This window comes from Juglans microcarpa x Juglans regia, chromosome 1D (genome assembly GCF_004785595.1).
Source record: "Juglans microcarpa x Juglans regia isolate MS1-56 chromosome 1D, Jm3101_v1.0, whole genome shotgun sequence".
Lineage (NCBI taxonomy): Eukaryota > Viridiplantae > Streptophyta > Magnoliopsida > Fagales > Juglandaceae > Juglans > Juglans microcarpa x Juglans regia.
This window is the reverse complement of record NC_054594.1, coordinates 41,087,947-41,104,890: the sequence shown is the minus strand read 5'-3', so window position 1 is coordinate 41,104,890 and position 16,944 is coordinate 41,087,947. Positions and strand designations below refer to the sequence as shown.

Sequence of the window (16,944 nt, the reverse complement as noted above, 5' to 3'; positions counted from 1 at the left end):
GTTCGGTTTCGATTTTTTGATTGAAATTGAATTGGCTAATTTTATACATGCTTAAAACAGACTGGTTAGGGGAGAGAAAACCGGTGACGTCGGTTTCGGCATGATTCTGGCTTGTTCGCCAATTTTCAGTCGATTATGCAAACACAAACATAAAGTTACAAATCCAGAAAACGATCAAGGTCCAAAACAATCAGCAGTGTATCACGATCCCTGATTGGTAACAGAAGCAACAAATATGGAAAACTTCAAAAAGTATACTATATATTCATTGATTTATATTGTAAAATTTTATAAGAAACAAATTCAAAAAGTCAAAATCATACTGACATAGATATTCGCCAAGTGAGAGAGAGAGATCGGACGTGAGCTATAGAGATGACATCGAGGTGAGGTGAATCTCACTGGTGGCATGAAAGAGGAGAGAGGATGTGCAGCACTACGGCTGCCAGCTTGTGCATACTGTGTGAGAGAGGAGAGAGAGAGTCTGAAAAAGAAACTGAGAAAGAGAGAATCGGGAGAAGGAGGAGAAGGGGAGGGAGGTAATAAACCCTAAATCCAAACGAAGTTGTTTGGTGTATTAAACCAAACAATGTTATTTTTTATTTTCTAAATTACAGGTATAAAATGACGCCATTTAACTCACTTGCATTAAACAATGTTGTTTTACGTAAGATATATGTATATAAAAGAATATATATATGCTATCGGCATGTTCGGCAATTTGATATTGGTTCAAATTGGGACTGAACCGGCTGATGTCGATTTTAGCAAATTCCTATTGCCAGTCGACCGGTTTTTCACCAATTTCGGCCGGTTACTGTACAACCTAGTGAATTCCATATTTATTCACCCGAACTCTATGACTAAAATATAAATTTATATTTCCCTCTTTCTGAAGCTTTCGCCATTTTTCAGCAACTAAAAAATGGAAGCAACCAAAAAAGAAAGAGCACGACTTTTCCTGTGGAACCATTACCGAACCAACTGAGAAGAAAGAGAGAAAAGACCTACATGAAAAGCCCAACTTACTTTCAAATGCAACCTGAATCTTATTTTGTGGAAGCCCAATTTGGAGGACTTCATCAAAGATAGCGTTGCCCTAAAAACAAGGAGCGAGGAATCCTACCGTGGCGCGGTACGGCCCAAATAATAGCCATAAATAGCCCAGAAACTGTGGAAGCATCAGTAAATGCAGACTACAGTTATCTCCGACCCCAAATTCGGTGTTTGTTTGTTTCAGAAATTAACGATGGCCGCTGAGTCGCAGTCTCCAAGTTTTGCGCGGAAAGGTGAGCAGCCTAGCGCTCCATGAAAAAAAACGTTAGTAACTGCTTCTTAGTTAGGGTTTTGATTGTTCAAGCTTTGATAGTTTTTAGTTTTGAGCTTTGTTAAAGGTGTTTTTTTTGGTTTGTGGGGTTTTCAATTTTCTGCAGTCGTTGTTCATCTCAGAGCCACTGGCGATGCCCCTATACTCAAACAAGCCAAATTTAAGGTATTTCTTGAAAGGATTTTGTTTCACTCAAAACTTTATCCACATAATATGGTGGCGATTTGGACGTATTCCATGACGCAGATATCTAAGTCTATAATCCAAAAGAATTAGTCGATATCATAATTGGAACTCCTCGAAATCATTACAAAATACAAGAACTTCTCCTGCGCGGGCACTATGCGATCCCATTTACCACCCTCATATACCGAAGTGGGTCTTTACAGTCCCTCGCTTTAAATATCCTAACTCTAATACTATTTGTGACGATCCAAGTAAACTATGTCATTTGAGCCTATACGAAAAGAAATAATCAACGCTACAATTGCAGTCTCCTGGAATCATTATAAGGGGCAAGAACTTTTCCTCCCAGCCAATGTAGAATCCCAACCATCATCCCCCCCCCCCACCACACCCCCCCCCCCCCCCCCCCCCCCCCCCCCCCCCCCCCCCCCCCTCCTCATATCTTTCAAGTTTCCACCTTCGTCAGCTTCACTAGTGTATAGAATCAAAAGGGTAGCATGCCTTCGTTCAAAGAAAACTATGGTATGTATATATTTTTATCCTCTTTACTTTTTATTTGTAATTTACACGCAATAGGATTTAAACTTATGCTATTGATATAATGTGCAAATAAAACACACATATAGAGACTTTTGCCCCGTCTGTGTGGCTTTGCTATCACATTCTTTTTGAAAATGTGTTAGCAATGGATAGAAACTTTTTTCGTATGAGCTGGACCCTTTTCTTGATATCACTTATAAATCTCAAAATGGCTTGATTTGAGGCATAAGAGTTCTTTCTTTTCTTTTATTATTCTTTGTTTTGTAGTATCTTATGAAAAAATATTTGTATGGGTAACCCCTAGGGGTTGACTCAAGTGGTAAGGGCCTTGATCTTAGTGGTATGCTCCCTCTCGATCTAAGGTTCAAATACTTTGGTACAAACAATCTTTAGGGGCCACGTCCCATGGGTGAAAAGTTGATGAAGTACCTGATCCATGTGATGGGGACGTCCGTGATTCCTTGTCATCAAAATATTTGTTTATTTTCATTTTTGTCTCATTTAGAAATTCTAAACCTTACCTTTTGAATATTTCTTCAATTTGTATATTACAATTTGAAATCTTGGTATTCACATGTCAAATATTCTTTCTATGGCAGATACTTGGAACTGAAAAGTTTGCAAAAGTGATTGACTTTCTTCAGAGGCAGCTTCATCGGGAAACATTGGTAAATGCTTGTGGTGTTGTTTTCTTGTATTTGTTATGATCCTTGGGCTTCAGAGTAATGTTTTTCTTTTTTTAGTTTGTTTATGTCAACAGTTCGTTCTCACCAAACCCAGATGAATTGGTAATCGATCTGTATAATGTAAGGTCCTTTAACTTTATTATTATCTTTTTAATAAAATTTACCTTTTTTTTTAATTTTGGGTGGATATATGTTTGCTATATTGGGATTTTACTTCATTGTGTTTCATTCTTATATTTTTTATATTTTCCTTCACCAAAGTAAAATATCTACTATTCTATATTTCATTTATGTTGAAGGATGGCGCAAATGCATTATAAATGCATTGATTTATTTATTTTATGAGTGTGAATGCATTGATTTATAATAGATATTTATAATATAACTACTCTATTTTGTGGATTTTAATTTCTGCTGTCTGTTAGATTTAGGAGGAATTTGTTCATGGAGTATTTTAACACTCTTACCCTGCTGCATGGAACTATATAAAACTTAGGAAGAGGAAAAGGGAGCTGCATTTGGTGCATTGCACTAAAGGTTGTTATCTTTGCAGACAACATGCTTAAAATAGCCATATTTTGGGTGACCACAAATGGACTGAATCTGTCTGTTGGCATGTATAATGTCAACAGTCAATTCATTTTCCTAATAAGCAAGGAGCTGAAATCCTAGTTATTTTGTATATTGTTTTAGTAATGTTAGTAATATTGTCTTTCCCTGAGATGTCACATTTGACTGTGAATGTCCAATTTAGTTTATGTGCTTATCTATTAAATGTTCATGGCTAGTGTACATTTCACCATGACTCAATTATCTTCTTGGACATTGCAGAATTTTGGAACTTTTGATGGTAAACTGGTGGTCAATTATGCTTGTTCCATGGCATGGGGTTAACTCATGCTGATGGGTCTGCTGTTGTAAAATTGTTCATATGGTGAATATATTTGCGGAATGCACTCAATGTCACTGCCTCTTATTTCTCCTTCATTTGATGGAGCGTGAGGAATATAATATGATTCAGATGAGCCCCTGAGAGCAAAGCGAAACAATGGAAAAAAAACAGTAAAAAGAGAACGCTCCTTTTTGTTCCTCATCACTGATTTTTTTTTAATATATATATATATATATATATATTGGTAATCAAAGTATTTTATTCATAAAAACAGGCAAAACCCAAGTACACATGAGAAATACCTGATTAGAGTTTACAAACGATAATAAAAAGTCATAGATGCTTAGTTCGTTACAAACAATGGCCTACCACCCATGAAAACAATGTTTTAAAGAAAAAGACTTTCAGCTCCTCCATTGTCTTCTCATAGTTTTTGAAACTTCTATCATTTTGTTCTTGCCATATACACTAACACATGCAAATAGGGACCATTTTTCAGATTGTTGCGACTTGTGAATCCCCTCGGAGACCTCTCCAACTAGCTAGAAAATTCACTAATCTAAAAGGCATGACCCACGATAGTCTTGTAAAAAAATAGTCTCACAAGGTCTTTGCCACCTGCAGTGTAGAAATAGATGGTCTATTGATCTACCCTCTTTCTTACACATGTAACACCAGTTCAACATCATTAATTGACGTTTCCTTAAATTATTTATGGTGAGAATTTTGTCCAATGCTGCTGTCCAAATAAAAAAGATGACTTTGGAAGGAGCTTTCGTCTGCGAAATGCTCTTCTATGGAAATGAATGTATGCCCGAACTCGTTAAAACTCTGTGGAGTGATCTGACAGTTAATTTACCTTTCATTGAAGGGCTCCAAATCCTTCGATCCACGATACCCTCAGTCATACATACAGAATACAAAGCCGCAAAGAACTCTGTGATCTCTTCCAACTCCCAGTTTTGAGCTATCTTAATGAAATCAACATTCCATTGAGGGGAGCCACTAGAAAAAAGCAAGTGGTCCGCTATCGCTACATCCTTCACTCGTGCAAGCCCAAATATGGCAGGGAAAGTGTCTTGAAGACTTCTTTCAGCACACCAGTTGTCATATCAAAATTTGACACTAGAGTCGTCACCCACTACAATAAGTGTATGTCTCCAGAAGAACTCCCAATTTTTCCTTATGTATTTCCATAGACCCACCCTATATGGGCCACATATCTCATTCGAACACCAACCACCCCAATCCTCCCCAAACTGTGCATCTATAATAGTCTTCCACAAGGCCCCTCTTTCTTGTTGATACCACCACAACCATTTACCCAATAGAGCTTGGTTGAACTTCATCAAGTTGTGAATCCTCTGTCCAACCCCATAAATTAGAGTATAAACCATTGACCAATTAACCAAATGGAACTTGAACTCATCCCCCAAACCACTCCACAAAAAGTCGCGTTGTAGCTTCTCAATATGGTTGGCAACTTTTGCTTGTAGCGGGAGCAAGGACAAAAAATAGGTGAGTAAGTTGGAAAATGGTGCTTTTAATTAAGGTGAGTCTACCACCTTTAGACAAATACAACACTTTCCAAGATGCCAATTTGCATTCCACTTTCTCAATCACTACATTTCAAACCTGCTCAAATTTAAAAGGAGCACCCAAAGGTAAGCCAAGATACTTCAAGGGTAGAGAAGATACCTTATATCCCAAGAGGGAGGCTAGAGTTGCTGCTTTGGGAACAGTCCCCACCAGTACCAATTCATACTTTGAGAGATTAACTTTCAAACTTGAGATAGCTTTAATATAGAGAAGTAAAGCCCTCACAGATTGGATATGTCTAAGATTTGCTCCGTAAAATATGAGAGTATCATCTACAAACAATAGATGAGAAATATTAATAGAGCCATAATTACCATTCCCCATTGAAAAACTGTAAAGAAAACCACCTTCCACGAGGCCCACGATCATCTGATTGAGAGCTTCCATAACAAATAAAAAGAGTAAGGGAGAGAGCGGATCTCCCTGTCTCAAGCCATGTGAGGAGTTAAAAAAACCCACTAGAGAACTATTCACCAATACAGAAAAGTGAACTGTTGAGATGCAAAATTCTACCCAATTCAATCATTTCTCATAAAAACCACATCTTGTAAGTACATAAAGTAGGAACTTCCAATTTACATGATTATAGACTTTTTCTATATCTAGTTTGCAAAGTAACCCCGATTAGATTTTGGTAGTCCATCCAACACTTCATTAGCAATTAAGACCGAATCCAGGATTTGTCAAATGCCTTTGACAAATGCTTTTTGCGGCTTCGAGATTTACTTTTTCATCACCGTATTCAATCGGTTTGCTAGCACCTTGGATAAAATCTTGTAAACCCCATTCACGAGGCTTATGGGACGATCGCCTTGAACATTCACTGATCCTGCCTTTTTGGGAATAAGTGCTAAAAGGGTAGCATTTAGACTTCTTTCAAAACTAGCATTACTATGAAATTCTTGGAATACCTACATAAGACCGCCCTTTAGCACTTCCCAACAGGTTTGGAAAAAGCCCATTGTGAAACCATCAGGCCTGGGGCCTTGTCACTAGCCATAACTCGAACGACTTTCCATACTTCTTCTTCTTCAAAAGGCCTCTCAAGCCACCATGCACTCAATGGATCTAGTATAGAAAAGGTCAAACCACCTACAATCGGTCTCCACGGTTGTTGTTCGGCTAGTATATGTTCATAATATTGTGCAATGTGATTCTTGATGATTGACTGATCCGAAGATACTACTCCATCTATCATCAACATATCAATAGTGTTGTTCCTCTAGTGCGAATTAGCCACCCTATAGAAGAACTTTGTACACTTGTCTCTCTCTTTGAGCCATAGCGCCCATGATTTATGTCTCCAAGAGATCTCTTCAATTAATATGACTATTTCCAATTCTGTAACTATCTGCCTCTTGTGAGTTGTTTCGGATTCAAAAAGAGTTCTAGCCTTCTCTTCACCCTCCAAACTCTGTAGCTTTCTCTAGAAGGGAGTGTCTCTATAGACCTACATTGCCAAAGATTTGTTCATTCCATTGTTTCAAATCTTGTTTAAGTGTTTTTAGGTTTTTCGCCATTATGAAGTTTAGAGAGCCTTGGAAATCATAAGAAGATCACCATTGTCATATATTGTCTACAAAACCGTCAGTCTTAAGCCACATATTTTTAAATTTAAAATACCTTTTACCTCTTTGGATGCATCCAAAGTCTAAAAGGATGGGGAATTGGTATCAGCATATCCTAGGTAATCTTCTCTGAGTTACCTTCGGAAAATGTAACTCCCATTCTAGAGTTAGCAAAACTCTATCAATTCTCGACCATGATGGGAATTCACGAGTGTTAGACCAAGTATGCGAACTTCCTGTTAGCGGAATATCCATAAGTGTTTGTTCTGAAATGAAGTCAAAAAAATCCCTTATAACAGGTGTGATGTGGGACATACTTGATCTCTCACTCGAGAAATAAGAGACATTGAAGTCGCCCCTATGCAACTTGGTAACTCCCACCAACTAAGAAGTCACGCCAGTTCTTCCCACAAAGATCTTCTTTCTGCATCAATATTAGGGTCGTAGACTCCTGCAAAAGCCCATTGGAAACCATCCTCTACATTCTCAAAGGAGCATGCCACGGTGAATTCACCCACACAGTCCTTTAACCTTTCCAGCACCCTTTTATTGAACATAATAAAAACACCCTCGGATGCTCCTTTAGAAGGCAAATACGACCATCCAACATGATGTCCCCTCCACAAACTTCGAACTATTTTTCTTGTAATAAATTCTAACTTAGTCTCTTGTAAACAAATGATATCACATTTCCATTGGTGAAGTAAATTTTTGACTTGGAGCTGTTTGTTGTGCACATTCAGCCCCCTTACGTTTCAAGATATTATTTTTGGCTTCATATATGATTCATCGTTACCTGTCCCTTGAAACGCCCCTAGCTAAAGCTCCTATCCCCCCAATCATCCTTCATAGCCTACGTTACTCGTCTCTTTCTCTCTTTTTTTTGTCCAAATTCATAGAAAGATCCGTTGTATATTGCGCACTTCTAGCTTCAATAGTTGTAAGTAACACAAAAAATTCTTCCTCAAAACCCTCACATGTTATCCCCACACAATGCTTGATCTCTATGGCTTTCTTAATAATCCAATCTGGAACCCTCAGATGAAACGAATTCAGTGGAGTAGGCACTGCCCCCTCAACAGAGGACCTGCCCCTTTCGGCGTCTACCCGCCTTGCAACCATCATCACCTCTCCCCTTGTGGCCTCGAAAACAACTATAGCCCCATCTAGTGCACCTTTCTCTAAATTACCTGGGCCTCCCACACTGTCTTAATTCACATAAATGGGTTTCTCAACTGCCATACCATTCTTGACTGGAGTATTTATGGCTTCTCGCTGTGCTCCAACCCTCCCGACAAACCTCTTGTCATCTCCTCTGCAGAGATCTGAGATATCTTCTCCACTGGCGCCAAGGACAGCACCTTCACAACCGTGGTTGCGGGATGTGACCTAAAGAGGGCCAGTGCATTGTTCTGTGTCTCCCCTGTGGGCAATGTCTCTGTCGTTGTCAAAATCACCTCTTTCGCAACCTCCTCTGACGTCGATGGCCCCATCGGCGCACTGACCCCATTGTAAAGATGGCCGGGAACAACCCCAAAAGTTGCCGGCTACGAGGTCCCGTTCTGGAGATGGACCAGCATAGCAACGAGCCCAATAAAGGGCATGGAGCCCTTCTCAAATAAGGTTCCATTTCTTTTGAGACACCATTTTAGCTTGGGTTGGGCTTGGCATGTTCGGCCCATTTGAATCTTGGCTTTCCTTTTATCAGGCTTGAAGAGCAGTCCATTTCCTTTAGACTTACTTAGATCCAACTGACCGATGGCCTTGTTCCAAGCCTAAGGCCTGGCCTAGCTTCATTCTAATTGAAAGAGATTCTACAGCCTTCGTCAATAAAGTGATTTCTTCTTTCAAACCAGTAAGGATTCCCTTCATCTCCCTTTCCACTGAGGCAGCATGGAACAAGCTGCTACCACCTTTTTCAAGTATAGTCTCTCGACCATTCTTTGCCACCCCCATCTTTTCTTGTTGCAGCAACTTCAAGGAGTGGCCTGAGCCACCCATTACAGCCACCTGTTTCCCAGCGTCGCCCCTTGTCGCTATTGCAAACGAGATTTCCTACCACTCCACCCCATTTCATTTGTCTGTTGTTCTGTCCATGGATGTAGCCGATGTCGGCTTCTTATTTACTAGAGCGTGCTTATTTAGAGTATGTTTCATTTCCCTGGAGAGGTATTTCCAACCCCCCTTCCATTCCTTCTGGGATTACGAGAGGATTATTACGCCCACTGCCGCCATATTCAGTTACTTCTAAATATTGTCCGAAATCATTCGAGTGACAATGTACAAACCAAGCCTTCGTACCATCCCAATACAACTTGTAGAAGTTCTTGCTTCTCTCTAATGAGGTGCATTCTTCCACTGAATTGGCCAGTCACTGGGCACTGCCTTGAGGAAAAACCATCTCTTTGGTGGTCTTTCGACTCCTCTCTGTGATACGAAACTAGTTCGCCCCCTAATGATAATACAAACACCTTCAGCTCTATTAAAAGGTGTTTTATAAAAACCCATCTTAAAACGAATAACGGCTAAAACCAGTAGAAATCTTATGGAGTAAAGTTTCGGCGAAGGTCACCAGAGCGATTTTCCATTGTAAAAGTATACGAAGAGAAAATTAGGAATACATCTCATCACTGATTTTAAGAGGGTGCATGTGTTTGCAGAATTTTGGATTGCTACATCCGTACATGCAAGTAAACAGGATTTGCTGGTAAGTTGAAGGTTATGAATATGATATGAACTGCGTGATGATTTGAGTTGGGCGATAATTGTAACTGCGTAAGCTATGGGTATAAAAAGCTGTAATTTTCTGTTGATTGCCATAATCTGACAGCCGAATAAACATGATCTGATATATATGGCCGAAAGAGTTGCGGTAGCAATTAGCATGCCAACTCTAACCTCCACTTTCTTTCAGAACACTAAGTGACGTTTAGATAATAAATTAAGATAAGATGAAAGTTAAAAATTTAATAATATATTGTAAGAATATTATTTTTTTTATTATTATTGTTTTAAAATTTAAAAATTTTAAATTATTTATTATATTTTATGTAAAAATATAAAAAATTTATAATGAAGATATGAGATAAAATGAAACAATTTCATTATACAGACATGGGTAATTATTAAGGCTGGTTTTTCCTTGCCGTGTACTAAGCCGAGTTTGAATGAGTAGTAGATAGTCAAACTTTAATTTTATTCAAAGAAGAGTTAAATTTGTGCTTATTATCGAGTTATAGTTTATGTCTATGAGCAGCTCATTTATTTTCCGAGAATTTTTTCACAAGCTTACAAAATCTAGAAAGAAATTAACAATTTATATCATTTCGTATAATTTTGCCTAGAAATCATGATAAACCAACTTTGTATCTTTGTAAAAATCTTATATATATATATATATATATATATATATTTATATATTGATGATCTATTCATAAGAATTTAAACAACATATATTATCACGTGCAATTGCCAGAAAGTATTCAGCTTGATAATTCTTTCAGAAACAAGCTTGCATCACTGGATTACTTGTCCACGATACTTCTTGTCTTACATAACGTGCCATTTGTCCCATTGAAATGTCTTTTTCTGTACGTACCTAGTTTCTGCCTCTTGCATTTCAATTTTTGAAGAATAGGCTCATGACACGTTTCAACTTGGCCGCCCCAAGAGCTTGAACACACCGATGTATAACTTTCCTTAGCCAATGCATAATCCCTGTCAATTCACAACTTTTATTATTTAATTTTCTTATAATTAATTCTCTCCTAACATTATTGAAACGGGCATGCAGTTTAAAGCTTAACATGCAATCAATCATATCTATTTGTTTCAGTTCTAATTAGGTGGATAGGTTTGACTCTAAGCGCCCATTGATTCGATGTCCTTTCTCTGTAGCACATCGTACAAAACTCAGGTCTCTGTTGCACTCATGGCCGAAAGGTCTTGGAGCCTCATTTAGATTGGTTTCGTTCTTAGAAAGAGTTCGAGACAGAATAGACAAAATAGTAGTGGCTCATGAATTTAATAAGTTTCCAACTGGGAAGATAATGTTATTATTTTGAGCAATTGGGAAGTTATTTACTAGAATGCAAGCTGTACTACTTCTCGATCCGGCCCTCTGATTGTTGGAGCTGAGCTCATGCAAACAGAATGGTAGTTTAATCTTAATTAGAATGTGTCAGGATGGACCCGCAGTCCACCTTGCAGGCACCTTGCAGATGCTTAAACCCAGAAAGTTACAGCATCATCACTGCAGAAAAGCTAAATGAAAGGAGATGCATGCATGGTCATGTCCATAATCAGAGACCATCAGAGATGAAGATAATATAAAATTAAACCTATCTTTCTTATGAGTTTAAGTTGTTTGGATAAGCGGTAATTTCACGTGTTATTTGAGTAGAAATCTTGAATTTGATCTCTAACTCTAAATTTTGTTTCATTTAATTAAAAATTATACTAGTTGGGTCTACTTACTCACAAAAGAAGAATACGAAAATAAATATAAATAATTAAATTTACTTTTTTCTATGATTTTATATTTTTAAAATAAATAATAATTTCATGTAAAAATTTGTTGTATGTTCAAAAAACAATTATTAGATATTCCGAAAATACACGATAATTACTACAGCATGCATGCACCCTACTCATCTGCCCCTATCAGATCTGAATAATTGGTGAGGAAGAAGGCAGCAAAAGCCGCCACGAAATCAGAATCGACGTTGATCGGGACTCGGGTAGGCTGAGCTTTAATGAGATCAGGCAGTTGCGTGTGATTCGGGGAAGTATTTTGTAGAAGAGAAAGTCTGCTTCACTATAACCGCGGTCAAATTTTTTTTTTTTAACGACTAAGGAAATGATATTAAATGTATTGAAATATTTTTTTTATTTTTTAAAAATATTTAAATGTATTAAAAAAATATAAAAAGAAAATTACTAGACAGCACGCTTAGCAGTAAGAGTGGGGCAGCATAATAGCCCTACTCTTTTGTAGAATAATATTATATACTATACTTTAATCTTATTTTAATCATACAATTGCGTTTAGATATTGAACTGAGTTGAGTTGAGATGATAAAATATTATTATAATATTATTTTTTAATAATAATATTATTATTTTGATATTTAAAAAAGTTAAATTATTTATTATATTTTATGTTAAGATTTGAAAAAGTTGTAATAATGAGTTGAAATGAATTGAGATGAGTTTACTTAACAAACGAAGCCTAAAGTAGTATGTGACACATTCATCACTATTAGATGATAAATAAATATGTAATAAATGATCATTTAATGATGATAAATGTGTCACATCATATTTAATGGAATGAAAATAAAATGATAATATGGTGTATAAAATTTTTCATTTTGTACTAAAAAAATCTACTCTCGCCAAGAGTGGGTCTCGACAACTTTTTTTATTTATTTATTGATTAAAAAAGTATTTTTTAATAATATTATAAATTTATTTTTAAAAATATTTAGAGTATAAAAAATAATTAAAAAAAAAACTTTTTTGAGTGGGGGTACTATGCCGCCCCACTCTTACCGCTGGGCGTGCCGCCTAGTGGTTTTGTTTTTTTTTTTCTTTTTTTTTTTTACATTTTTTTAATACATTTAAATATTTTTAAAAAATAAAAAAATATACCAATACACTTAAAATCATTTTCTTAATCACTAAGTAAAAAAAAAAAAAAAATTTGACCTGCGGTCAAATAGAGCGGTCAAGTTGAGGCGGCATAGTAAACTTTCTCAATTTTTTTACCCTTAATCGTCTCAGGCTACACTCTCGCATTGCTCTTTGTAGGGAAGTATTTTGTAGTTCGGATATACAGGTGCTGCTACACCCACTAACACTCTCCACCGAGAGTGTCACCGAGAAGGCCAATTTATTTTTCAAATATTTTTTTAAAATCTTTTAAGTATTTTTAAAAATAAAATAAAAATCACAAATTCATTAAAAGGACTACCTTAACTATTAAATAATAATAATAATAATGATAATAATAAAAGAAATTGGTGAGGATCCTCGATAAGCCAAGCATTTTCCAATATTTGTGGTAGACATTCGGGGTTTTTGGGTCCTTCTCAAGATGGAAGACAAAATAATTTGTCTCTTTTGTTTGGCTTTCTTAAGTTCATATATACATATATAAATAATATTTACAGTCGTAGAATGTGTAAATATCACATAATTTTTTTAAAAAAAATGAGTAAATACGAGACTTATATAAAAAAAATTAATTTTTTAATAATGAACTCTAATCTTTTTCAAAATAATTTTGCAGTACTTACACACTCTATAATTATATCTAACATTACTCAAACAAAATAGATGTGGATTTTAGTCTGTCTTCATTGTGAAAATAACCTCTTTTCAAGTAATCTTGTTATAAATTCAAAAGATCACTTGTTTTTCAACGTGGCCAGCGAAATGCATCCAAGCAGATAATATGCAAGTTCCGCGTAAATTTAGAAAAAAAAAAATTGCTTTAACTATAAAAAAATTATAAAAATAAATTTAAAAATTGAAGTAATTTAATGTGATATATTAGATTGTAAAACTTTTATTATTATAAAGTAGATCTAACGTATCAAAATCACATCAATTTATAAATTTATTTTTATAAGATATATTTATAATTATAACACTTCTCTTTAAAAAATATTCAGATCTTTTCGTACAAATCTAATATGCGTAAACCTTTTGAAAAAAAAAAAAACATAAATGAAATAACCATAACATTTATTTGGAAGCTTAATAACATAAGACATATGCCATAGCTGGCATCGGAAGGTAAAGCGGTGGAGCCTGGAGTGGTTTTTTGGGTCTCTTCAAATGCTTTTTATTCTGAAGCTATAGCCGACCGGAAAAAGTGCCAATGCCAATAAATTCTGCTATATTGCCCGTAACTCCTAAAATGAGATCGCATATCCCGCGAGTACATTTGTCCATGGCAACTTTTCCAGGTACGAACATGGTCTTTTTCACTAGTCATGTTAAGGGTGTTTTTCGATCATTGAAGTCAATTCAATTTATTTTAAACTAATATCTATTTTTAAAAAAAATTAAAAAAAATTAAATCTATTTCAACTTATTTCATATATTTCAATATATATCTGAACTTATATACATTCAAACACATGAATGATACTCATAACATGATATTATAAATAACTCAAATCATTTGAGATCGTCTCAGCATTTAAATGCAGTTTGTAAGGAGATTTTCCCTCCCATCGACCCGTATAACAATTCCACGAAGAACTACTGGAGAAGTAAGTCAAAGAGTCCGGCCAAGCTCAGCCAAGCCCAACGACCTTGCTCTAAAAGGAGTTAGTGGGTCTTTGCAGAATACTCGGCCCATAAGCAAAATCTACACACGAAGCAACCCACGAGTGGAAAAAGCAGACAGTAGGGGCAGAGGGGACTCGCCGCCCTGACACTTTCCCGATGACACCCTACCCTCTGAAACCTACACAGGCAATTGAGTAGAAAATATGGAGAACCCTTAATCTCCTGACAGCAGACATGAAATGGTTTAACAAGGAACTTTCACGAGGTAAAATGAGTCAGGGAGTCATGCCGCATTAATGACGCCACTCCTCGGACTCTACACCACATTAATAATGCCGCCCTAGAAGCCACGCTGCATTAAATGATTTTGACTAAGCGAATAGTTGAAGGGACATGAGCTCCCCAAAGTCATGTACGTGTTGTCCCCACTTAAGAACATAATATAAAAATCGACTCTAGGTACGAAGAACTCTCTCTGATTCTTCTAAACTCACGCACAAACTACTAAGGAGATATACTGACTTTAGCATCGGAGACTCTCCGGCCTCCACCAAGGCCCCCACTCTCCATATTTTCTTAAGGCGTACAAAACACGACGTACACCTCAGCATCTAAATGCAACCTAAATATTAACTCCATTTGGAAGAGAAAAAATATTTGATTTTTATTTTTTTTCCCCAAAAAATCTCTCCTTGAAAATTAACTTTTTAAGTAACAAACGGCCTTGTCTCATCTCTAACAAGCCCCCGTGTACTGTCAACAAGCCATCTCTCACTTTTATCATCATTCTTTGCTCTTTACACCATCCGTCGTTTCCATCACCAAATAATCTGTGTCACCGATTAAAAAATCCGCAGCTTAGTGCTCCCCTTCAAAACTGATTTTGACCAATCAATGGTAGTGATTTACAGTTTCAGTATACCAGAGAGCTGATACACTACATGAATGTTACCAAATTCATGAAAAACTCGGGGGAAAAAAAGATGAAAAAAGGAGGTGATAAATTATGAAAAAAACTAGATACAACTCTGATTGGCAAGAAATTCACCGAGTTCAAGGGGAGAAAACAAATAGCTATGCAGCTTACAATACATCACTGAATCCCTTATCCAGTTCAAGGAATTTGCTAATCCACTCTAAATTTAAAGGACTCTCATTGGAGAAATCAAAGAACTCATCCACATCAAAGTTGATTTCTGAGTCTTCAAGTCCTTTGTATGAGTTTTCCTCGTCTCCTCTCATTGCTACATTGACTTTCTCTTCCGCTCTATTTTCCCGAGCATTACAGTCTTCTCTTGTTGCAGCTCCCATCTGTTTCTCCTGTTTTATTTTCTTGCTCAAATGAGAATTCCAGTAGTTCTTTATCTCATTATCTGTTCGACCCGGTAATCTTCCGGCAATCAGAGACCACCTAAGAGAAATAATCGGAAAGCGAAAATCAAAATAAGAAAACTTGATCATATTCAGAGATACAAAGCAATTTTTTCACTCAATAATTAACCTGTTTCCAAGTAGTTTATGAAGCCTAAGTATCAAGTCTTCTTCTTGGTCTGATATATTTCCTCTCTTGATGTTGGGTCTTAAGTAATTCAACCATCTTAGCCTGCAACTCTTGCCGCAACGATTAAGACCTTCAATATATAACAAGCACAGACCTGTTAAGCCTTTGCGATCAAATTTTGTAAAGATTTCTTTATTTCTTATCAAAGATACTGAAGTTGAGAGTTTAGGATTCTCTGCTGGAATGAAAAAAGACCTGCTTTAGCCGCAATTGTCTTCCACCTTTTTGGACCATGGCTTGCAATGACCTCCGCCAGTCTTCGATCTTCCTCCGCTGTCCATGCTCCCTTATTGGCTTCCTTCTTAATGGAAACATTATTCTTGGCTTTCATTTGGTTCACTTCTCTTTTAATAGACTTATCGGTCATGGGTGCCATAACCATTAGCTTTTATCCGTGTATATCTAAAGACTAAAGTTGGAGAAAGAGTGAGATATGTACGGGAGAGAGAGAGAGAGAGAGAGAGAGAGAATTCTAAGCTTGGGGAGCTTTGCTACTTATGTAGAGGGTGATGCTCTGGTTCTTTCTATTATCTACCTTTCTTGGTGAAGGGGAAGAGCCTCAACTAACGCTTATATATATGTGTGTGTGTGTGTGTGTGTGTGTGTGTGTGAGAAAAAGAGGCCCGACTTTGGATGTAAATAAAGGGAAAGTCACTGTGATCATGGGCCTGATGATTGAGCAATAAGGGTGCTATAAAGTTTTTACATACTCTATTCTGCTACAAAGGCTGCTAAAGAAAAGAGTTTAATATACTTAGTGCGCATGTACCAGCTTTTTGTGAAAAAACAAAAAAAGGGTGACAAAAGCATCATAATTAGTGAGGAAAGATAAACAGATCCGATGGTTGTGGTAAAGACATTAGATCCCCAGATCAGTAGGACAGCTTTGTCATGTAGTGGCTATGGTAGGTAAAAAAAAAGGAAAAAAAAAAAAAAAAAAGAAGAGTGATTTCAATCTGTAAAATTTCCTTTAAGCATGTGCAAAATATTATAATGAGGGCATGCAGATTGATTCTAAAAGGTTCGTGACAAAAGGGAATGCTAAAGGATAGACAAGGAGATCAATACAATATTTAGCTGCAAGCAACAGTTTTGTCCATGAAAAAGAGATGTTTTCATAGCCACGTATAGGGAAGAACCTTATTGTGAGTGCATGAAAAACTAAACTGATTGGTTGGGTCTTCTTAACATTGCAGTAAGGCTCTGAGGTGTCTGATTTGTCTACATTGTAGACTGTATAATCCTTCATACATTGCTGTAGTTTAGACATTATTAAATCAATC

The 16,944-nt window shown here is 36.6% G+C and overlaps 2 protein-coding genes across 3 annotated transcripts; one reads left to right on the top strand and one right to left on the bottom strand.

The window, feature by feature from the left end:
• The first annotated feature begins 870 nt into the window (after positions 1–870).
• On the top strand, positions 871–3,726 carry LOC121261919 (ubiquitin-like protein ATG12). The gene is made up of 5 exons (XM_041164336.1): positions 871–1,289; positions 1,434–1,492; positions 2,653–2,721; positions 2,797–2,859; positions 3,571–3,726. Exons 1-5 carry the CDS (start codon positions 1,190–1,192, stop codon positions 3,631–3,633), a joined length of 354 nt encoding a protein of 117 aa, XP_041020270.1. The 5' UTR covers positions 871–1,189; the 3' UTR covers positions 3,634–3,726.
• Positions 3,727–15,084: 11,358 nt separating this feature from the next.
• On the bottom strand, positions 15,085–16,224 carry LOC121261022 (transcription factor MYB4-like). Of its 2 annotated transcripts, none has more exons than XM_041163159.1 (3): positions 15,857–16,224; positions 15,602–15,755; positions 15,085–15,511 (listed from the first exon to the last, which is right to left on the bottom strand). In XM_041163159.1, the coding sequence occupies exons 1-3, from the start codon at positions 16,041–16,043 to the stop codon at positions 15,184–15,186; spliced, it is 669 nt and encodes a 222-aa protein (XP_041019093.1). In that variant the 5' UTR covers positions 16,044–16,224; the 3' UTR covers positions 15,085–15,183. The 2 variants fall into 2 exon arrangements, with proteins under 2 accessions (XP_041019093.1, XP_041019100.1); XM_041163166.1 differs by having other exon boundaries at positions 15,602–15,731; positions 15,857–16,220.
• Between the last annotated feature and the right edge of the window lie 720 nt (positions 16,225–16,944).